We start from the raw sequence: 23,637 nt of genomic DNA, 5'->3' as shown, positions 1-23,637 counted from the left end.
ATTTTTTCAATGGAAACAGATATACACATATATGTATTTTTAAAAACTATATGCTTTTGACCTCCAAATAATATCTAATGCTTTTCTATAAGATCTTTTTTTTATCATCAGCATAGAATTACATTGTATAGATTTATCATGATTTTTTTAAATTTTATTTTATTATGTTATGTTAATCACCATACATTACATTTATTAGTTTTTGATGTAGTGTTCCATGATTCATTGTTTGCGTAGGATTTATCATGATTTTTTAAAACAATCTATTTAGGTAGTTTCCAATTTTTGTAAATATCCTACAATGAATAACATCATGTATAAAGAGTCTACCTCACTTATCCTAATCCTTGGAACCTGTGAAGTGTTACCTTATATAGAAAAAGGGTCTTGCAGATGTGATTAATTTAAGGATCTCAAGATGGGGAGACTATCTTGGATTATCTCATGGATGGACCTTAAATGCAAATGTCTTTGTGAAAGAGAGGCAGACAGAGATTACACAGACAGAAGAGGAGGGGCAACGTGACCACAGAGGCAGGTTGGAATGATAAGATCACAAAGCCAGAAATGGTGTCAGACCCCAGGAAATGGAAGAGACAAGGAATGGATTCTGCCCTAGAATGTCTAGTGGGAGTGCAGCCCTGCTGATACCTTGATTTGGGCCGGATTTATACTGATTTTGGACTTCTGGCCTTCAGAATTGTGAGAGAATAAATTTCTGTCTTTTTAAGCCACCAAGTTTGTGGTAATTTGTTACCACTGAAACCATAGGAAAATAACACACTCTCTTAGAGCACTTATCTTGTATTTCAGTGATTAATTAAAAAGATCTTATCTTTCTTGCCTACCCCACTTACCAGACTCAATCCTTCTGAGGACATGCTGTATATCAAGTTTATATGCCCTTCACCCAGCATATTGCTTTGCACATAACAGGAACTCAAATGGGACACCTGGGTGGCTCAGTCGGTTAAGCGTCTGCCCAGGGTCCTGGGACCGAGTCCCGCATCAGGCTCTTGCTCAGCGGGGAGACTGCTTCTCCCTCTGCCTGCCACTCCCCCTGCTCGTGCGTGCTCTCTGTCTCTCTCTCTGACAAATAAATAAATAGGTCTCAGGCTGCTATCCTTAGAAAGACCTGATTACAAGTTTGGCTTTTGGTTGGCATCTGTGAATTTGGCAGGAGGGTTCCCACCATTCCCAGAACAGAGAAGAGTAATGCACTATACCTAAACTGTTTGAATAAATAATGATTGATGCTAAACACTTGTTTTTCTTCTGGGAATCTCAACTTTTGTCACATGCTAGACAAACAGTCTATGTGACCAACTTCCAATAAAATTCTGGGCACTGAGTCTCTAATGAGCTACCCTGGTAGATAACATTCCACACGTATTCTCACAACTTGCTGCTAAAGGAATTAAGTCCTGTGGAACTCCATTTAAAAGAGAGGTCTTGGAAGCTGCTCCTGGTTTTCTATGAATTTCAGTCCATGAGGCTTTTCTTTTGCTGATTTTGTTTGTATTCTTTCCCTGAAATAAATTATAGTGGTGAATACAATTAGAAGCTGAATCCTGTGACTCCGAGCAAATCACAGAACCTGGAGGTGATCCTGGGGACACTTGACATTGGAAACAAGGCCATCTGTTTGAAAGATGAGTTAAATGACAAAAACTTATAGTTTGGTTTTCAGTAAAAGGAGAGATGATTATAAAGAACATTTTAAAGCTGTGCGCTATTGTATTCTAACATAATTTTCATCATAAGTTAGTATGAAATATTAGTTCCTAAAGACCGTACATGGCTTATTAAAATAATGCTTCTCTGTAGGGACATATTAAAGGTAATAAAGGTAATGACACAACTCTGTGGTTTAATTAAAAAAAACCTTTTGAATGGTAAATATGAAATATTAAAAATGGTTTTTTTTTTTTAAAGATTTTATTTATTTATTCATGAGAGACAGAGAGAGGGACAGAGGCAGAGGGAGAAGCAGGCTCCCCGCGGAGCAGGGAGCCCGACCGGGACTCGATCCCAGGACCCTGGGATCATGACCTGAGCCGAAGGCAGACGCTTAACCGACTGAGCCACCCAGGCGTCCTAAAAATGGTTTTAAAATACACTATTTAGTATTACCAAGAATTCGGACCCTCACAATAACCCTATTAAATAAGTATCACAGATACAGACATTGAGGCTCAAAGATTTTGCCCACAATCACACAGCTGGTATCAGAATACCCTAGATCTAAGGCAGTCATCATTCTCCAGAATAGATCACATATTAGGCCATAAAACAAGTTTCAATAAATTTAAGAAGATCAAAGTCAGGGGCACCTGGGTGGCTCAGTTGTTGAGCGTCTGCCTTCGGCTCAAGTCATGATCCCAGAGTCCTGGGATCGAGCCCCGCATCCGGCTCCCTGCTCCGCTGGGACCTGCTTCTCCCTCTCCCACTCCCCCTGCTTGGGTTCCCTCTCTCGCTGTGTCTCTCTCTGTCAAATAAATAAAATCTTAAAAAAAAAAAAAAAAAAAAAAGAAGATCAAAGTCATACCATGCATCTTTTTTGACCATAACACTATGAAACTGGAAGTCAACCACGAGAAAAAATCTAGAAAGGCCACAAATTCATGGAAGTTAATAACATGCTACTAAACAATGAATGGGTCAACCAATAAATCAAAGAAGAAATCAAAAAGTACATGGAAACAAATGAAAATGAAAACACAATAGCCCCAAATCTTTGGGATGCAGCAAAAGTGGTTCTAAGAGGGAAGTGTATAGCAGTACAGATCTACCTGAAGAAGCAAGAAAAATCTCAAATGAACAACCTAACCTCAAACCTAAAGGAACTAGGAAAAGAAGGACAAACAAAACCCCAAATGAGCAGAAAGAAGGAATAATAGAGCAGAAATAAATGATATAGAAACTAAAAATAAAAAACACAATACAGCAGATGAATGAAACCAGGAGCTGGTTCTTTGAAAAGCTCAACAAAATTGATAAACCTCCAGCCAGACTCATCAAAAAAAAAAAAAAAAAAAAAAAAGATGACCCAAATAAACAAAATCACAAATGAAAGGAAAAATAACAACCAATACCACAGAAACCCAAACAATTATAAGAGTATATTATGAAAAATTATATACCAACAATTAGATAACCTAGAAGAAATGGATAAATTCATAGAAACATATAACCTACCAAAACTGAAGCAGGAAAATATAGGAAATTTGAACAGACCAATCACCAGCAATAAAACTGAATCAATAATAAAAAAAAAACTCCCAACAAACAAAAGTTCAAGACCAGTCAGCTTCACAGGCAAATTCTATAAAACATTTAAAGAAGAGTTAAAACCTATTATTCTCAAACTATTCCAAAAAATAAAAGAGGAAGGAACACTTCCAAATTCATTCTATGAAGCTAGTATTACCTTGAAGCCAAAACTAAATAGACCCCCACAAAAAAAGAGAAAGAACTACAGGCCAATTATCTCTGATGAAAATAGATGTAAAAATCCTCAACAAAATACTAGCAAAATGAATGGGTGGCTCAGATGGTTAAGCATCTGCCTTTGGCTCAGGTCATTATCTCCAGGTTCTGGGATCAAGCCCCACATTTGGCTCCCTGCTCAGTGGGGCGTCTGCTTCTCCCTCTGCCTCTCTCCCCCGCTCGTTCTCTCTCTCTCTCTAATGAATAAATAAAAATCTTAAAAAAAAATCCAACAATACATTAAAAAAATCATTCACCATGATCAAGTGGGATTTATTCCCAGGATACAAGGGTGGTTCAATATTCACAAATCGATCAATGTGATATGTTACATCAATAAGAGAAAGGATAAAAACCATATGATCGTTTCAATAGATGCAGAAAAAGCATTTGACAAAGTACAACATCCACTCATGATAAAAACTCTCAACAAAGTAGGTCTGGGGGAACATATCTCAACATAATAAAGGCCTTATATGAAAAACCTAAAGTGAACATACTCAATGGGGAAAAACGAGAGCTTTCCCCCTAGGTCAGGAACAACACAAGGTTATACACTCTCACCACTTTTACTCAACATAGTACTGCAAGTCCTAGCCACAGCAACCAAACAACAAAAAGAAAAGGCATCCAAATTGGTAAGGAAGAAGTAAAACTTTTACTATTTGCAGATGACAGGAGTATATACAGAAAACCTGAACGACTCTACCAAAAATCTATTCAAACTGATAAATGAATTCAGTAAAATTGCAGGATACAAAATCCATGTACAGAAATCTGTTGCATTCCTATACACTAATAATGAAGCTGCAGAAAGAGAAATTAAGAAAATAATCCCATGGGGGTGCCTGGGTGGCTCAGTCATTAAGCATCTGCCTTCGGCTCAGGTCATGGTCCCAGGGTCCTGGGATCGAGCCCCCATCAGGCTCCCTGCTCAGCGGGAAGCCTGCTTCTCCCTCTCCCACCCCCCCGCTTGTATTCCCTCTCTCTGTGTGTCTCTCTCATCAAATAAATAAATAAAATCTTAAAAAAAAAAAGAAATAATCCCATGTACAACTGCAGCAAAAATAATAAAATATCTAGGAATAAACTTAACCAAAGAGGTGAAAAACCTGTACTCTGATGAAAGAAATTCAAGACAACACAAAGGGACAACATTCCATGCTGATGGAATGGAAGAACAAATATTGTTAAAGTGTCTACACTACCCAAAGCAATCTACAGATTTAATGCAATCCCTATCAAAATACCAATAGCATGAGAAGAACCATGAGAGAAGATGGACTCTGAGAAACAAACTGAGTGTTCTAGAGGGGAGGGGTGGGGGGATGGGTTAGCGTGGTGATGGGTATTAAAGAGGGCACGTTCTGCATGGAGCACTGGGTGTTATACACAAACAATGAATCATGGAACACTACATCAAAAACTAATGATGTAATGTATGGTGATTAACATAACAATAAAAATTAAAAAAATATATAGTCAAAAAATGAAAACCTGCTCTATTCTAAGGGGAAAAGTTTTAGGTATAGAAAACATGATTTTAAAGTATCAGTCCAAAAAGGCCACTAATAAAATAATGTTTGAGTAACAACAACAACAAAAAATACCAATAGCATTTTTCACAGAACTCAAACAAACAATCCTATAATTTGTACAGATTCACAGAAGACCCAGAATAGCCAAAGCAATCTTGAAAAAGAAAAACAAGACTGGAGGTATCACAATTCCAGACTTCAAGTTATATTACAGAGATGATACATCTCAGTTTATATGTAACCACTTTCTATAGGCCTTCTCTGGCACTCATATCTAAATTCATTTTTTCCTTTCCCAACAAACACACATGCTCCATCAGTCTCTAGCATAGCACCATGTTCCCTTCATAGTACTCATCAGAATTTATAATTAGGGATCTATCTATGTGTTTCTTGTCATTCTCCTCGGTAAGCACAACAAACACATCTGTTTTGTTTGCCACTATGTAACTGGCACATCAAAGGCACTTAGTAAGTAACCTTTGAATGACTGAATAAATGATCTTATTCATTCCCATTGCTCCAATTCTTTGCACCCCAGTCTGCCTCCAGAGTTCCAAATCCCTATTTCTAATAGCCTGCTGGACATTTCCATGTGAATGTCCCATCACATCCAAAAGTCATCATGCTCCAGATTCAAGTCATATCCTACCATTTTATTTGCATCACCTCATATTAATATCTCAAAACAGCATATATTATAATGTTTTATTATTATTCATATATGATAAGCCTTATTTTCCTACTGGAGTTTGAAGTCACTTCGGCTGTAAATTATGCTTGTGTTCATCTTCGTACTCCTCCTTGCATATTGTTCAAAGGGTTGTATGAAGTGGGTACTAAGAAAATATTTGCTGTTGGGCACTGCTTCCAAAAATTTAAAACCAAATGAATGCTGATTTACCTTCCAGCCCCAGGCTCTGTCATTGCTATGGCACCAATATATTTCCCACTGGTCATCTGGGGGATGAAGTGCTTAATCTGTTCTTCTGAGCCATAGTTTACAATATAGGGCATGACAATATCTGAATGAAGACTAAAACCTGGGCCTGTACAATTCGAATATGCTCTTAAAGAGAAAAAAAGAAGAAAATTTAAAGCACAAAATTATTTTGTTCTGCTTTCAGTTTCTTTGACTTTCAATTAAACAACAACAAATTATTAAGTCTTATCACATTGTGTGGTAATAGCCTGTCTCTGCACAAACCTAGGAAGTTCCTGAAGATTTTCTCTTTGTTTTTATTAATCTTGCAATTTCTGGCTCTAGCACAATTAACAGTACTCTAACAGAGCTCCATGAATACTTACCTAATGAATTAAAAGATAAAACATGTAAAAGTATTAATCACCTACAATTGTATTACCGTAATATAGCAACTATTTTCATTTTGGCAAATTACCTTTGCCATAAGGATATATTCTAATATAGTTGCAGTCATGCTGTGAATTTGTACTTAACTTTTTTTTTTTAATTATGCGACATGAAAAAGTCCTTTTTTTTAACACAGTTGTCACAACAATAATATGAAACAGCTGTAAAATACTCAAAATTGTTTATGTAATATAATTTACTTACTCATTCTCCCACTACCAGACATTTAGATTGCTTCCATATTTGGAGGACTATGATCTAACATGACAATGATTTTGGTACACACTTCCTCTTTTTTCTATAAAATTATTTCCTTAAGATAAATTCCCCAAAGTAGCATCCTAGATCAAAAAGCAGAAATATTTTCAATTTTTTTATATGTATCTACACTTTTAATCCGCAAAGTATTGATTGTCCTAATTGATAATGCCACTAATAGTATGAGTATCTCATTTTCACTGCAACCTTGTCAGCAATGCATATTATGATTTTGAATTTTCACCAACTTTTGCAAATACTCAAAATGATACTAATTTAATTTGCATTTGATTGGTAATAAGGATGAACTTTTTTCATCTAAAAACCTATTTGAATTTTGTTTTGATGAACTGTTGGTTCAAATCCTGTGCCCATTCATCAATTGAAATCTTTATTTCTTCTTATACATTAAACTTTAAGTATACTTGTTGGAAATATTTTTCCATTTTTTTAAAATAGTTTTTTAAAAAGGAGAAAAGTAAACATGAAGCAATTAAAAATGAAGGGATCTCCTCAATTTTCAATAGCACCTATTCTAACAGTTTAAAAGGACATTTTCCTATCTTCCCACATTAAAAAAAATGCACAAGAGTTTATAAGGGGTTTATTCATTCACAGTTTATACTGTTTTCAATATTATAAGATTAGAAAGCATAATTTATCATCTTCTCAGAAAAGTGAGCAGTGTGCTTAACAAACAAGATTCCACTTCAAATGTCTGCATACTTACTGTTCCTCCCAAACGACAGCTGCCGAATAAAAGTCCCCACCAATACCACCATGAAGCTCAGCAATATTGACACCGAGCAGTCCTTGTTTTCCAGCTTTTTCCCAAAGCTCCCTACTCACTTCTCCAGCTTTCTCCCATCTGCAAACAGCAAACATTTTAAAATCAGAAACACTTTTTTCATATTATTTAAATGGTCATAATTTGAACTTATGAGTGATATTGTGTAGGAATGTTCCCTTAATTTGAGGTAATTGTCATTGACGTTGGCCATAACTTTCTATTTGCATGTTTTATTGTTTCTCCTCCTTCTTGTTCTCTTCCTTACTTCTTCCTATTTGCCACTTCTCTTCTCCCTTGACTATTCATTGGACCTGCAGATTACATCCATTGATATTCATGGGTACAGTTTCTCTCGGCTGGTACTCTTAGGATGGAATCTTAGTTGTGCCATATAGTCATGGGAATTTGTCCAACTGTCCTGTAAAGGCAATTGCCCTCTGTATATTTCCTTAAAGTGCTGAACTTACTGGGACAAGCATATATTAAAGGTGACAAGAGCAGGCAATCTTAAGTAGGAACAATAAAAGAACAAAAGCATCTTGCAGCTGAGCTGTCAAATGAACTTCTGAAAAGATTAGATATTTGCATAAGATTGTGCAACCTCTGCTTTTCTTCTTTAAAAATGAGAATGGCATAATGAGGAAAGGGATGGCAAGTCGGAAATAAAGAATCTGAGAACTTTTTGTTTTATTTTTTTTTAAGTGGTAGTTAGATATATTAAGTATGAGGTATATTTTTGAAGATATTGATTAAAGGTAAACACAGATACCTCAAGAAATTTTAAGGGTTTGATTATCATGTATGTTTTGATGTAATTATTGCCTAAAGTACCTTTGGAAATATTTTTATCATTAACCTAAAATTTGTCAACTTCCATCATTTTTACTTCAAATCTTCACAACAATTTTTGTGGAACAAAGTTTCAAATCAGCAAAGCAATAAACAAAAAAGATTCTCCAAGAGCAAAACTTTTTCCTACTTTCTTTCTTAAAGATTTTTATTTATTATTTATTTATTTAGAGAGAAAGAGAGTGTGCACACGTGAGTGGGGGGACGGGCAGAGGGAGAGGGAGAATCTTTTTTTTTTTCTTTAAGATTTTATTTCTTTATTGGACAGAGAGGGAGAGCACAAGCAGGGAGCGGGAGAGGGAGAAGCAGGCTCCCTACTGAGCAGGGAGCCTGATGCAGGGCTCAATCTCAGGACCCTGGTATCATGACCTGAGCCAAAGGCAGTTGCTTAACCAACTGAGCCACCCAGGCACCCCAAGAGAGAGAATCTTAAGCGGGCTCCATGCTCAGTGTGCAGCCCAACATGGGGCTCGATCCAAGGAACCTGAGATCATGACCTGAGCAGAAATCAAGAGTCTGACGCTTAACTGACTGACCTACCCAGGTGCCCTTCTTTTGTTTAAGAAAGTTGCTTTTCGGGCGGCTGGGTGGCTCAGTTGGTTAAGCGACTGCCTTCGGCTCAGGTCATGATCCTGGAGTCCCGGGATCAAGTCCCGCATCGGGCTCCCTCCTCAGCAGGGAGTCTGCTTCTCCCTCTGACCCTCCCCCCTCTCATGTGCTCTCTCTCATTCTCTCTCAAATAAATAAATAAAATCTTTAAAAAAAAAAAAAAAAGAAAGAAAGTTGCTTTTCACCAAAGACTAGTCATGACATCAAGTTTAGCTAATTTTGGTCATTTTTACTGAGAAAGCATTAATAAAATCTCAATGGAAGGTATTTAATTTTTTTTTTTTTTTTTTTTTAGAGAGAGAGAGGGCACAAAACGGGGGGGGGGGGGGGGGGGGGGGGGGGGTTGGGGGGTGGGTGAGAGAGAGAGAGAGAGAGAATCTTAAGCAGGCTCCAGGCTCAGCGCAGGGCCCGCTGGGGGGCGGGGCTTGATCCTGAGATCAAGACCGGAGCAGAAATCAAGAGTGGTCTGCTCAACCAACTGAGCCACCTAGGTGCCCCCCAACAATGTTTTAAAAATATTTTCATTGTAGTAAAGAATTGACAGTGAGTGAATTTTAGAAATAAAGCAAAATCCTATTTTCATAGAAATGACAGGTTTTTGGTCAACAAAGCAGGTAATCAGTAATTAATCAGTTAATCAATAAACATCTGATCCAGTAGTAACAGTACTTTAAGGTGGCCCATTGCCAACCAAGATTTGCATTGTGCTGGCCTGTTCAGCTTTTATGTTTTTTAATTCTTCCATGAAGCAGAAAAAAAATATGTAACTATTTACTTAATTGCCACTTAACCAGAGTATTCAAATTACTACTCTTAGAATGAGTTGCAAATTTTCAAAATTTTCTTATTTTTAATTCTATATTTTAAAATTTATTTAAATAGCTAACTAACTTAAGAATCTCAGGGTTCTTTTTTTTTTTTTTAAGATTTTATTTACTTATTTAACAGAGAGAGAGAGAGAGAGCGAGAGAGGAAATACAAGCAGGGGGAGTGGGAGAGGGAGAAGCAGGCTTCCCGCCGAGTAGGGAACCCAGTGCAGGGCTCGATCCCAGGACCCTGAGATCACGACCCGAGGAGAAGGCAAATGCCTAACAACTGAGCCACCCAGGTGCCCGAAGAATCTCAGGGTTCTTAAGAATCCTTAAGTTTATAGTTATATAGTTAAGTATGATAGTATTATAGTTAAGAGAGCAAAATGTTAATAGAGCAATTAACACAGTATATTTTCTGTAGAACAACATGCAGCATTCTAGGAAGTGGTTCTTATGGTTCCCTTTATGCATATTACTTTAAAGGAAAATGTGCCACTTACTCTGTGTGGTAAGGAATCACTTCTTCTTGAAAAAACTTCCTTACACTTTCCCGGAAAATGTCATGTTCTGAAGAAAAGATTCTTCTAATTCCTATATCTGTTAATTTTTTAGCAGAAGGACTTTCTAGACGTTCTTCCCCTCCGGAATGAGAACATCTTAAAAATATACATATACATTAAGAAAATTAAGTGAATGGTTACTCTTCATATCCAAATTAGTGCCACTAAACAACATGGAAGGTTAGTTCTATTTAACGACATGGAAAAACACTGATTTTTCCCCCCATAGACAAACTACAGAGGTAAGTAGAAAGACTCTGAAATTTGACAGACCTGTTCAAATTTGAGCATCACCACTTTTGATAGGATCTACCTCATCTAGATGAGATCAAGTAGTTTGTCTTTATTCAACTCACTCTTCACTTCCAAACCCCAAATGAGGACATCATGGCTATGACTAACCACAGGTCTGAGCTGAGGTAAAACAGTGTTGTCACATGATGTGAATTAAATTATGTAAAATTCAAATACCATCACAGAATAATATTGGTAAGTTTTCATGTCACTATGATGTTTAAGATAATATTAACATTTTCCCAGAATCCAAATTAATATTTCATTCAGAATCATACAATTTGAAATGGCAGGTGTATAAGATATAAACTATGGGGATGTTATTGCCATATTAGAGGAAACCTGGGTGTAAATAAAAAAAATGTCCATGAATCTCTGTAAGAATTAGCACAGAATTAATCAAGATCTTCAGAAACTGACCCTTCCTTCTCCTTGTCCCCCCATATTAACCTTAAAATAAGACTGCTCTGTAGTTCCTTTAGTTCAGTCGTCTTCAGGTTTATTTCCCTCTTGGGGCACTCCTGAGAAGAGTATGAGAATCTGTGTATCACTTTGTATATTTTCAACCTCATATCTAAAAAACTTTTTATCATATACCCAAATTTTGGCAAAGGTTGTTTTGCATGAAATTCTGTTTGGGGTTTCTCTCTTCTTTAGATGGACCCTGCTTTTTTTTCTTTCTTTCTTTTTCTTTCCTTTCCCCCTCCTCCCTTTCTTCTTAGTGTTTTTGTTTAAAAGACAGTTTTGTTTATTGGCAATTAAGTTGTCTCAACCTTTTTTCCCCCCCTGTAATGAATTATTTTGTTTTAGCTTATGTATTTTTATTTAATGCTATGAACTGAACTGCGTCACTCCCAAATACATGTTGAAGCTCTAACTCCCACTGTGATTGTATTTGGAAATAGGGCTTTGAGGAGGTAATTAGTTAAATGAGGTCATAAGGGTGGGGTCCTAATCTAAGAGCATTTGTGGCCTTATAAGAGGAAGAGAGAATTAGCTCTCTCCTTGTGTACACACAACAAGGAAAGGTCATGTGAGGACATAGGGAGAAGGTAGCCATCTACAAGCAAATAGAGCTCAGGAACTGAATTGGCCAGCACTTTGATCTTCAAAGTGCTTATGTAGCCTTTAGAATTATGAGAAATAAATTTGTCGTTTAAGCCATCCAGTCTACGGTATTTTGTTATGACAGCATAAGCTAAGTAATACACTTAATATGCATTTTCTGTCATTTTGCTTTAGGTTTATCTTTTATATGCAACTTTTAGTGGAGTTTATTAATATAATGTGAGATGACTTTTAAATGGTAATCTTTGGTTATGAACATGTAATACTACAATTTTTATACTTAAGTCTGCCTTAGCCTTCATGGTTACTACTCAGTCATCTAAATCATTATTTTTAATGGCTCATTCATTCATTTGGTCAACACATACTTTCTGAGTACCCATTATGTACCGGGCACTGTTCAGGTAGCTTGGGCTACAAGAGTGAGCAAAATAAAGATCCCTGTTTTCAGGTTCACATTTCTAGAAGGGGAGACTGAATAATGATAAATAATACAGTAAAGAGGCAAATTATAGAATAAAGGAGGAGATGGTAAGTTCTATGGAAAAGAAAAGTGGAGCAAGGATCAGAATGTGTGTGTGGGATGAGGCAGGGACCATGGCTGCAGTATGGAAATAGTGCAGTCAGGATAGGTTAAGTCAGAAGAATGAGATTTGAGCAAACACCTCAAGGTGACAGCCAAGCAGATTTCTGGAACAGAAGAATTTTAGGACAAGAAAACAATTAGAGCAAAAGGTGTCAGGCAGGATGGTATTTGGTATGTTCTATAAAGAGCAAGGAGGCCAGATGTGGATTGAGTGAAAACAGTAGTAGATGAAGTCAGAGGGGTGCAGGGGTCTTACATACCACTATACTGTTATACCAAACAGGCCAAAACTTACTTTATCCCATAACTGAAACTGATGAAGGATAGTTGGAAGACAGGCAGGCAGGGACAAGGGGCCTCCGCCCTAAGAGGAAACCACCCTTAAGAGGATTTTACACCACCCTGGAAGGAGGCCTCCACCCTTTCTCATGTGATAAAAACCTGACTGAATGACAGGTGCAGGGAGGCTTAATCAGATTAAAACAGCCCTCCAACAAGCCCATAAAAAACCCTAGACTTAGAAACTCCAGCTGTGGCAACCCTCTTGGGTCCCCTCCTTCAAGTCCCCTCCCTCTTCGGGACCTCTGTATGATCACTCAATGAACTTTACTATTGCTCAGTAAACTTTGCTTTGCTGCCCACCACTCTGCAGGTCTGCTCTACCTCTTCATTCTTCCAAGCGGTGTGATCAAGAACAGCAAGCACTAAAGGAAAAATCCTGTAACAAAATGATTGGTTCCAATTTCCTGCTAGTAGAAATAAAACTATAATGCACACATTTGTCCATATAGCTTTTCCATACTTGGAATTTTTCCTCAGGAAAAAAATGTGCTGAGGCCAGGAAACCGGTGCTCTGAAACACTGAATCATTTGTCAACATAATTAGCAAATTTATATTCCAGTCTGCCTCTATCTTAAAATTTTATATCCTATATTACTTTAAGGAAAACTTCAGAATATTTCTAAGTAAAATACACCAAGAAAATAGAAAGTGAAAGAAGTGCCAGAAAGAATAAAGATTTTCAGGTCAGTTAAAAGTGTTCAAGAGAGAATATGCGGAAGAAAATCCAAACAGTTGACAGCCAGTATGTTGGAACATCCATTTCTTGAAGACCAAGAAAACTTTACTGAATAAATTGGCCCTTTTTTTTTTCCCTTATAAAGACCAGGAAATCTGTACTGAACAAAAATAAACTCCTAATTTAACAGGCCAGGCTCTATTTTTTTTTTTTTAAATCATTTACATTATAAAAGGGAGACAAGTCTCCACCAGCACCTTCAGCAATACTTGGGAACTGGTTATAAATACACAATCTCAGACCTCACCCTAGATCTAGTGAATCAGATGATCTGTATTTTAACAAATTCCCTGAATGATTCATTTGTACATTAAGAAGCCTGCTATAATAAAACTGTAGTCCCTGACCTATTCAGAGGGTCCCTCAGGTTCTCCTTTTTCCAAATTCTCTATGAGATTTTCTTCCTATAATTCAACCAAAATAATTTATCCCAATAGACGTAATGCAGAAACAGATATAAGAATTGGGATGTCTTCTACTAAGCCAGACAATGTAAACGATGTCTCTCTTCTTTTTTTTGAAAAAGCTATTTTTCATAAAAATGATATTTATGATAACATGTAATGGGTTTATTATTGTTACTTTTACTTATTATTGAGATATAATTGGCATATAACATATAGTTTCAGATGTATATGATTCAATATTTGTATATATTGTGAAATAATCAACACAATAAGTCTAGTTAATATCCATCACCACATACTTATAATTTTTTTCCTTGTAATGACAATGTTTAAGATTTACTCTTTTAGCACATTTGAAATATCATGCTGTACATTAAACTCCCATGACTTACTTTAGAGCTGGAAGCTTGCACCCCCTCTTCTCCCATTTCCACACCCTCCGCACCAACCACAATCTTTTGTCTGTATCTATGAGTTCTTTTTTCATTTGTTGTTTTAAGATTCCACATATAAATGAGATCATACAGCATCCGTCTGTCTTACTTACTTCACTTACCATAATCTCTATTGTTACTTTTATTTAACTAAATATTTATAAAATTCGTTTTGTAGTTATCTATTGATATCCATATGGATAGATACAACCCTCACACACACACACACACACACACAAAAGGTCTTTGGGTGTCCTCTAACTTTAAGAGAATTAAGAGTCCCGATAACAAAAGAAATTGAGGACCACAGTCTTATGAAGTTCTGGGGAAGAGCTCAGAAAAGTATGTGCATCCTAAAGTCAAGTCGCCCCCTCAGTGAAGTCTTCCCAACTGTCCTCAGGTATTTTTCCGCCCCCATAGCATCGGAGAGTTCCACTAATGTTGTAACGAGCTAATTTATCATTCATGCCATACTCTTTAAATGGTGAATCCTGGATGCTTCCAGTTTATCCGATGAATGGATTTTGTGTCATTATCTAAAGCTTTTGATCTCATAAACACTACCTGCATCACCACAGAGCCACTTAGAAACTATTAACTCTTCCGAATTTAATTAATTAAAGGATTTGTTCCGGGAGAACTTGGCAGGAAGTCCTAGGGCGGGGAGCTGGGCACCCCCGGAGATAGCCGCGGGCCGCAGCCAGTCTCGGGATGGGGCCAAACCTGGCCTCCGTGAGATTCGCGTCCACTTGAGCCAGCGCTCGCCGGGCAGCCAGGCCAGGGCGTCAGGGAACTCATCGAGAATCACTATGTGGAGCTGAAGAAGGCGAACCCTGGCCTGCTCATCCTAATCCGCGAGTGTTCCGATGTGCAGCCCAAACTCTGGGCCCGCTACGCATTTGGCCAAGAGAAGAATGTCTCTTTGAACAGCTTCAGTGCTGATCAGGTAACCAGAGCCCTGGAGAATGTGCTAAGTGGCAAAGTCTGAAGCCTCCACTGATTGTTAAGAGCAACAGCCCGACAGCTTGGGCTCTGTCGGACTGAGTACACTGTGAAAAAAGTGTTCTTCTGTTCTTTATAAAGCTTGTGCCGAAAATGCCAAACAAACAAATAAATGAAGGATTTGTTCAATAAATTTCAATGTCCTTGTCTGATGGGGCGGAGGTCAGGTCTTCGCTGTCCCGGGCTGCCTTCTCAGGGGCACTCTTGCAAGTAGGCTTGCTCGCAGACGCCTGACACTTTCTCCGGACCTGCGAGGCGGGACCCACCTCCAGGTTCACGACCCTGAGAGCGCCTGGGGCTCTACTCCGCTGCCTTTCGCCACGGTTCTAGGTCCAAAGGTAGGAGCCCGAGTCCCCGTAAGAGCACCCAGGCTGGACGCCCCTCCCCGGCAACCCCGCGGCCAGAATCTCACGAGCCGGACTGGGGCCAGAGAGTGAGCCTTTGGCGAACCCCGCTTTGGGCTTTCCCGCGACTCCGGGGGACACAACCGAGGCCCGCATCCGCCCTCGTCGACGGGGGTCCCATCCCGTACCCGGCGCCGCAGGACGAGGGTCAGGCCCTACCCTCGGAGTCTCCGGCGCCCACCGCCCCGCCCCGCCCAGGTTGCCGCCCCCCGTGCGACGCTACGTTCCGGGTCCCCGGGGTCCCTCCCCCGCGCACGCGCCCGCCACGGCCCCGCAGCCCGCCCGGGGCAGTTCAGCTGGAGCCGGCCGGGCACTCACCTCGCGGCGGGCCTCGAGGGCAGGACGCACCGGTAGCCCCACCAGCGCAGGGAGCCGCGGAACAGGCGTGCAGCCATGGCTGGGACCGCGGCTCAGGGCGGCAGGGGCGACGGACGCGACTCCTCGGAGACTGCAGGGCCGGGCGCCGGCGGGCCGATTCTCCGCCGGACGGTCCTACTGGGTCGTCCCCCGCGAAAACCGCCCCGCGAGCCTCTGCTGAGCCGGAAGCCCGAAGACTGCTTCGACCTCCCCCAGCCCGCCTCCTCCGGGGCAGGCGGGTGGGGCGTCTCCCGGCTGCAGCACTCCTCTCCGAGTCGTTGCCAACCAAGTAGTATTTGATTTGAATTCCTGACTTGCCATTTCCTTTTTCCTCAAGTTATCAAATACTGTTTAATAATTTACATTTCGACGGAATGATAGTCTGAGCTATTGAAATTTATGGACTTGGTCTTTTAGGGATAGGAAATCTCCGAAGGATTTTGAACTCTTAAGTAGTTTGCGGCGTGGAATTCTAAGGCGGTGAGGCAGGACATTCAGGCCATTCTAACAGTTGAGGGCAGTTATCAAGGCCTGAAAACGAGATTTTGCGTTAGACATCAAGAACTCTAACTGAATGCAGAATATCAGGAAGTTAAAAAAAAAAGGGGGGAAGTTAATTCCGAACAGAAGCATGTGTTGACAGGGGGAGCGCAGGTCTCCATGCAGGCTTGCCAAAATTCTAGACTTGATGCCTGGGGGTCTTAGGGCCTCCACCATTAGGAGTCTGTGCCAGGGTATTTAATAGCTTCAGACTGTTGGTTTTTCAAGATGATAATTGGCTGATCGAGTTACATGGTCTTGCTGAGCCTCTACAAAATGATAATAATAAAATACTACTTCATTGTGCCTCAATGTGGTCTGAGAATAACCACAGCAGCAGTAACGTTTGATGATGAGCTCCAGGGTTCTGTGAAGTTAACACATCTCACGGGTGATTTTTTTTTTTTTTTTACAGGCTTAATTAATTCACCTTAATTTCCTTGTATAAAAACACTGATGGCAACAGCTGGAGCCTGGATCCTCTGCACTGAGACTCTGCTGTGGGTCTTTACTAGAAGGTCTAGTGAACTGATAGGGAGACATGGTGAACAGGGTCTCTTTCTAGAGGCGTCTTGGTGAGATAGCTATAGATCTTAGAGATGGCATAAAAGGTGGCCTTGGTTAAGTTGCCCCGGTGCAAAAGGTTGCAGTGCAACCTTTTGTCTAGGTGTAGCAGTTGTTGATAGTAGTTATCTTCAGCAGCTTCTTGGGTCCAGATGATGTTTGTGCTTCTGGGGGCAGGGATGAGGCATGCCAGCGCAGAGACACAGTGGCCTGTCACGTTTCAAGAGATGGTGTGGGGCTTGCTGATCTTGATCTCTTGGTAACCTCACTGCCCTGTGTCTATGGAGGGGAGGTGGGCCAGGACCATGGCCCCGCACGTGGCAGAGGCTGTCTCCTTGGAGCACACCCAGAACCAACTTTGGCTGTTGTAGTTCCGAATGGTGACGAATGCCTTGATCTTGATCCACTGGCCAGTGCAGGTCTCCTTTTGCATGGGCCTAATCTTTAAAGAGAGACATACCCAGAAAAAAAGTTGATGATCTGACTGCTTAATAGGCAGGGAGAAGAATAGAACTCCAAGAACTTTATCTTTTTTTTTTTTTTAAGATTTTATTTATTTATTTGAGACAGAGAGAGAGAGAACACAAGCAGGGGGAGAGGGGCAGAGGCAGAGGAAGAGCAAGAAGCTGACTCTCCAAAGAGCAGGGAGCCTGATGCGGGGCTCGATCCCAGGATGCTGGGATCATGACCTGAGCGGAAGGCAGACGCTTAACTGACTGAGCCACCCAGGCAGTACAAGAACTCTATCTTCATGTCCTTGACCAGGAGGCACAGTTAGTGAGGAGCCACCTCTTGTCCTCGGCCTTGCCTCGGCAAGCTCTGCGGCCTCCACCCGACCCGGACCACATCTGTGCCTGGGACTAGGACACTGTTACTGAAGCCTCTGCATACAACTTTCTGTAAGTGTTAGCTGTTTTTATTCTCCTCCACTTACATACTCACCTTTGCAGGTGATGGTCACTTTTAATAATGGCCTTTGATAATCAATTTGACAAAACTTAGATTTTTTTTCTAATTCAAATAGTTGGCTCTAAGAGTGAAATTTCAGATGCAGAAGATTTGAAAAAGATAAAAATTCATTTATCTACCAAGAGGAATTAGCAGTGCCAGGGCTGAACTATGGGGGAGCTATGTGAAGCAAGCAGGCCTTTGTGGCACTCCTCAAATCGTATGCCTGGCTATGTTTCTAGTCTCTGAGCAGGGCCAGGGGTGCCCATGTAGATGACAAAGGCAAGGTTTCTCTACTTTTAGAATTATTGCCAAAATCCCTGGGAAATACAACAGTGTAAGAAACCCCAAGACTCCTACTTTTAGAGGAAGTGTCTTTTTAGATTTTCTTTTCTTTCTTTTTTTTTTTTAAAGATTTTATTTATTTTTTTGTCAGAGAGAGGGAGAGAGCACAAGCAGGGGGAGCGGCAGGCAGAGCAGGTAGAGGGAGAAGCAGGCTCTCCACCAAGCAAGGAGCCCGATGCGGGACTCGATCCCAGGACCCGGGGATCATGACCTGAGCCGAAGGCAGACGCTCAACTGACTGAGCCACCCAGGCATCCCTTTTTTTTTTTTTTTCCAAAATTAAATTTCTTTGAGCACTTTGGGTCATCTTACTAATTTTTCATCAAAATTGTTTTAGCTTCTTACTCAGAAATAATTTAAAATTTATAGAAAATTTGCAAATATAGTACAATAACTCCCATATGGCCTTTACTTGGATTCTCCAGTTGTTAACAATTTGCCCCATTTGCCCCATATATGTATTTTTTTTGGAGTCATTTGAGGATAAATTGGATACATCATGCCCCTTCACTCTAGTGTATATTTCCTAAGAGCAAAGGAGTTCTTTTAATAGCTATAGCACAGTTACCCAATGTTGAAATTTAACGCTGATATAATATTCTATTTATTTATTTATTTATTTATTTAAAAAAAAATTTTTTTTTTAGATTTTATTTATTTATTTGAGAGAGAGAGAGACAGAGATAGTAAGAGAGAGCACAAGTGGGGAGGAGAGGGAGAAGCAGACTCCCCGCAGAGCAAGGAGCCCGATGCGGGACTCGATCCCAGGACCCCAGGATCATGACCTGAGTCAAAGGCAGACGCTTAACTGACTGAGCCACCCAGGCGCCCTATTTATTTATTTTTAAAGATTGTATTTATTTATTTGAGAGAGAGCGAGTGAGACAGCACAAGCAGAGGGAGAAGCAGGCTCCCCGCTGATCAGGGATCCCAATATGGGGCTCGAACCCAAGACCCTGGGATCATGACCTGAGCTGAAGGCAGACGCTTAACCGACTGAACCACCCAGGCACCCCTATTTAAGAATAATATATCAGGGTTTGAGCACCTGGCTGGCTCAGTCGATAGAGTGTGTGACTCGATCTTCGGATTGTGAGTTCAAGCCTCACATTGGGAGTAGAGTTTACTTTAAAAAATAATAAATAGGGGCACCTGGGTGGCTCAGTCAGTTAAGTGACTGCCTTCAGCTCAGGTCATGATCCCAGGATCCTGGGATTGAGCCCCACATCAGACTCCCTGCTCAGTGGGGAGTCTGCTTCTCCCTCTCCCTCTGCCCCTCCCCCTCCCTCTGTCTCTCTCTCTCTCTCTCTCTCTCTCTCTCTCTCTCTCAAATAAATAAATAAAATCTTTAAAAAGATATTCTTAAGTAATCTTATTCTTAATATGTTAATATGTTAAAGAAAACTTACAGGATCCTGGGGGTGTTGGGAATTTCTAATTCTAATTTCAACAAATGTCCTAATAATTTCCATTCATTACAATTAAATCTGATAAAATAAAAAATGGAGATACACCTGCAAATTGCCTGAGCAGCAAAACCAGTTCAGTCATAAAGCTGAATGATGTGGGAAATAAAAGCAAAAGAAAAAAATTAAATTTCCTTACTGCCTACAGCTCATTGACAAGTCCTTGAAACAGGTAGAGTGACTTCAGCCCCCCTGATGTTGATACTTTGCTAAGGGCATGCTCGCTTCCTCAGCCCTTGTGCAAAAATTGGAACAAAGAAGATTGGTGTGGCCTCTGTGCACGGATGACACACAAATTCATGAAGCGTTCCATAAAAAACAAAACAAAACAAAAACTTTGCTAAGGGCAAAAGGCAATCTTAGCTTAACATGTTCCCAACACCCCAGGATCCTGTAAGTTTTCTTTAACATATTAAAAAGGGCAAAAGGCAATCTTAGCTTAACATGTTCCCAACACCCCAGGATCCTGTAAGTTTTCTTTAACATATTAAAAATTCCTTTGGAAACTTTCTTTAGCTCTACCAACACAAGATACATGTTAGCAGTCATCCTCCAAGCCCACTGATATTCATCTGAAGGGTCTCATGACTGAGGGTTTACTAAACAGTAATAAATGACCTTTTCCTAACAATAGCTAGCCCCCTTAAGGTCCTGGAAACCTTGTTTCCAAAATTCTTTAGGGACTTAGGCTAGCCCTAACCCCCTCCCAATTTGAAAGTATATAATCAGTCACCCATCACAACCCCAGTGCAGCTCTTTTCTGCCCATGGGTCCTATTCCCGTGCTTTAATAAAACCACCTTTTTTGCACTGAAGACATCTCAAGAATTCTTTCTTGGCCGTGTTGGCCCCAAACCCCAACATTTCTGCATCACTGAATTTAGCTTATTCTGCAAAACTAACTTGACCTGGGTCATTTCTTACTTATACCTCTGGAAATCATTGGCAAACCTTGAACTATTGTCCCAAGATTGATATGAAGACCAGTTCCCTCTCATTTAGGAAAATTCTAATATTATAACTAATAACTAATCACTGTGAAGAATAGTCACTGGCTTCCTCACCATACAGTAGTCTCCACCCCCTTATCTGCTAGGGATACGTTCCAAGACCCGGCCCCCCCCCCCCCCCCCCCCCCCATGTTATGCCCCAAACCATGAAGCACCAAACTATATATATATATACACACACTATGTTTTTGTTTTGTTTTGTTTTGTTTGCTATACATACTGTTGTACCCCGGAATGCATGGTTGCCAGAGCATTTGGCCCCTGGCGACCCAAACAGACCAGGTTCAGCCACTCGCTGCTGACAAAATTCAAAGGCAGAGAAACTAGTGATGGTGAAACAAAGTAATTTATTTCAGGAAGGCCAACACCAGGAAGACCTGACTAACATCTTAAAGACTGTCTCCAAAGTGCTGAAAATACTTCCCAGGTTTATATAAGGAAAACGTGGGGCAAATGTGGGTTGGTACTTACAGGTAGCAGTGTAAACCAAATGATCATTTTCTTAGAGTCAATCACAGGTGGGGTCTTGCTGGCTCAGGGCAGTCCTTATTGTTTGAGGGGGTAGTTTGGATTCCCATTAGGAGATGCTTTGCTCCCAGGGTCTTCTGCCTGAGCCTAGAGACAAGCTGAAAAGAAGAACCCAGCTAGAAAGTTTGAGGTCAAAATGGAGGCAGTTGAAATCCTCTTTCACTATGATAAAGCCTAACTTATGAATTAGGCATAGTAGCAGATTACCAACAATAATAGAGTAATTATAACAATATACTATAAAAAAGTTATGTGAATGTGAGCTCTCAGAAGATCTTATTGTACTGTACTCACTTTTCTTCTTGTGATAATGTGAGATACTAAAATTCCTATGTAATATAGATGAGGTGAGGTGAATGACAGGAGGCATGGTGATGTAGAATTAGGCTACTATTGACCTTCTGAGGAAATGTCAGAAGGAGAATGGTCTGATTCTGGACCTCGGGGATGACCTCAGGCAACTGAAACTGTGGAAAGTGACACTGGATCAAGGGGTGTCTACTGTTAAGCTGCTTTATAACGATAAATCCCTGAGCCTCATTCCATGTTTTGGTTGGAGTGCTTCCCGTTTGTGAACTGTTTTTCGTGTGTGCAGAAGAAACTTTTACTAATTACTTCAGTGATTCACTGGTTTTGCTTTGGCTATTTCTGAACTTTTGGTAAGTCCAATGCAGAATATTTTGTTATCTTGTCTCCCTAATACTCTTTCACCTGGCACAGCTCCTTTTATCTGATAAATCTTGACATTGCCATTTTTTGAAGAGTAAAAACCAGGTATTTTTAGAAATAACTTAGTTTGGTTTTTGAGGTTTCCTTATGGCAGAATGGGTACATAAGTAATGTGATGTCCTTCTCAGTATATTGCATCAGAACATCCCTGAGGTTAGTTTGTGCCATTCTTGGTGAGGTTAATTTGAACCACCTTAATTTTAATATCTTAACTTGGTTAAGGTGGTGTAACAGGTCTCTCCACTGTAAAGTTAGAATGTTTCATAAGTTAGTATGTTTCATTTTGTGAAATAAGAAAAAGGTGCTTCTGAATGCAGAGCTAATTTAGTCAAATTGCCAAATGTTTCATGAAGGCTTTGAGTCATTTTATCTCCCTGGCAGGAATAAGTCACATTTTTTACTTGAGAGTTCTCTGTGGCATGCTTTTATTAATTGGGTTGAAATGTAAATTAGGGCCAGAGTAATCAAGGAATGTTCCAGTTAGGGCATATACCTTGAATTTGGAGGTCTGGGAGTTAACAGAAGGGAATTAAAGATCCGGGCGCTAGAGGAGCTTAGAACAAAATTAGGAAGGCTTAGGGGTGCCTGGGTGGCTCAGTCGTTAAGCGTCTGCCTTCGGCTCAGGTCATGGTCCTGGGGTGCCTGGGTGGCTCAGTCGTTAAGCGTCTGCCTTCGGCTCAGGTCATGGTCCCAGGGTCCTGGGATCGAACCCCTCATTGGGCTCCCTGCTCGGAGGGAAGCCTGCTTCTCCCTCTCCCCCTCCCCCTGCTTGTGTTCCCTCTCTCGCTGGGTCTTTCTCTGTCAAATAAATAAATAAAATCTTAAAAAAAAAAAAATTAGGAAGGCTTATAGAAAGGAAGGACAGTAAAAAAAACCAATCTAACTGGAGGATGTATCTGGGGAAGAAGTAGGAATTCAGGTTCAGCAGATAGGTAATAGCTGGGAGGGAGCCTGGGACATAGGGCTTATTGTATGGATTTAGGCATGAGACTACCTGGGTTTAATCCTAAATCTCTGTTCCTTCCAGGTTGTCCGCTGTCATTGTGGAGATTAAATGTTCTGGTGTTTATGTAAAGGGTGTTGCATAGAGGTTTGCTGCATTGTAACTGTTCAGTTTTGTTACTGTTGTCCAGTTCAGTTCAGTTAGTGTTGGCTAGTATTTTTATTATCACTAAATACCATACCAAGGAATTTAGGTTTGGTGTGGTAGGAAATAGATACAAGGCCTAGGAGAGCAAAGTTTATTCATTCATTCATTCTCTTATTCACTAAATACTTACTGATTTCCTCCTAATGTTGAGGGTACAACATTGTACAAGATAAAATATCAGCTTTCGAAGATCTTGGAATACATTTATGAAAGTAAGACTGGTATAAGATGATGTAAAGTACAAGATGGAGTATGAGAAATGTCAGAGTAAGGTAATAGTCCAGAGTAGGGAGCTTACACTGTGGGTGGCCTACTTGATTTGCTTCTTTTTCCCCACTTTATTTTTATGGGATAGTGGAAAAATCATGGACATATAGCATTCTACAGATCAAGACTGAAGTTGGAAACCTCTCTCTGAGTTAATCTTTCCATGTCTCTGTTTCCTTATTC

The 23,637-nt window shown here is 40.1% G+C and overlaps 1 protein-coding gene across 1 annotated transcript in view; it reads right to left on the bottom strand.

Annotated features, from left to right (window-relative positions):
* The window catches only part of ACADL (acyl-CoA dehydrogenase long chain), a 42,670-nt gene extending 26,427 nt beyond the window's left edge, over positions 1-16,243 (bottom strand). The window contains exons 1-4 of the mRNA XM_032403044.1: positions 15,870-16,243; positions 10,218-10,373; positions 7,388-7,525; positions 5,932-6,096 (exon numbers count right to left, since the gene is read on the bottom strand). Of these exons, the coding sequence (XP_032258935.1) occupies positions 5,932-6,096; positions 7,388-7,525; positions 10,218-10,373; positions 15,870-15,946 (536 nt within the window). The 5' untranslated portion in view covers positions 15,947-16,243. The remainder of the gene's footprint in view (positions 1-5,931; positions 6,097-7,387; positions 7,526-10,217; positions 10,374-15,869) is intronic.
* Between the last annotated feature and the right edge of the window lie 7,394 nt (positions 16,244-23,637).

Source organism: Phoca vitulina, unplaced genomic scaffold, assembly GCF_004348235.1.
Source record: "Phoca vitulina isolate PV1807 unplaced genomic scaffold, GSC_HSeal_1.0 scaffold1, whole genome shotgun sequence".
NCBI classification, from domain to species: domain Eukaryota; kingdom Metazoa; phylum Chordata; class Mammalia; order Carnivora; family Phocidae; genus Phoca; species Phoca vitulina.
This window is presented reverse-complemented; position numbering and strand designations above follow the sequence as displayed.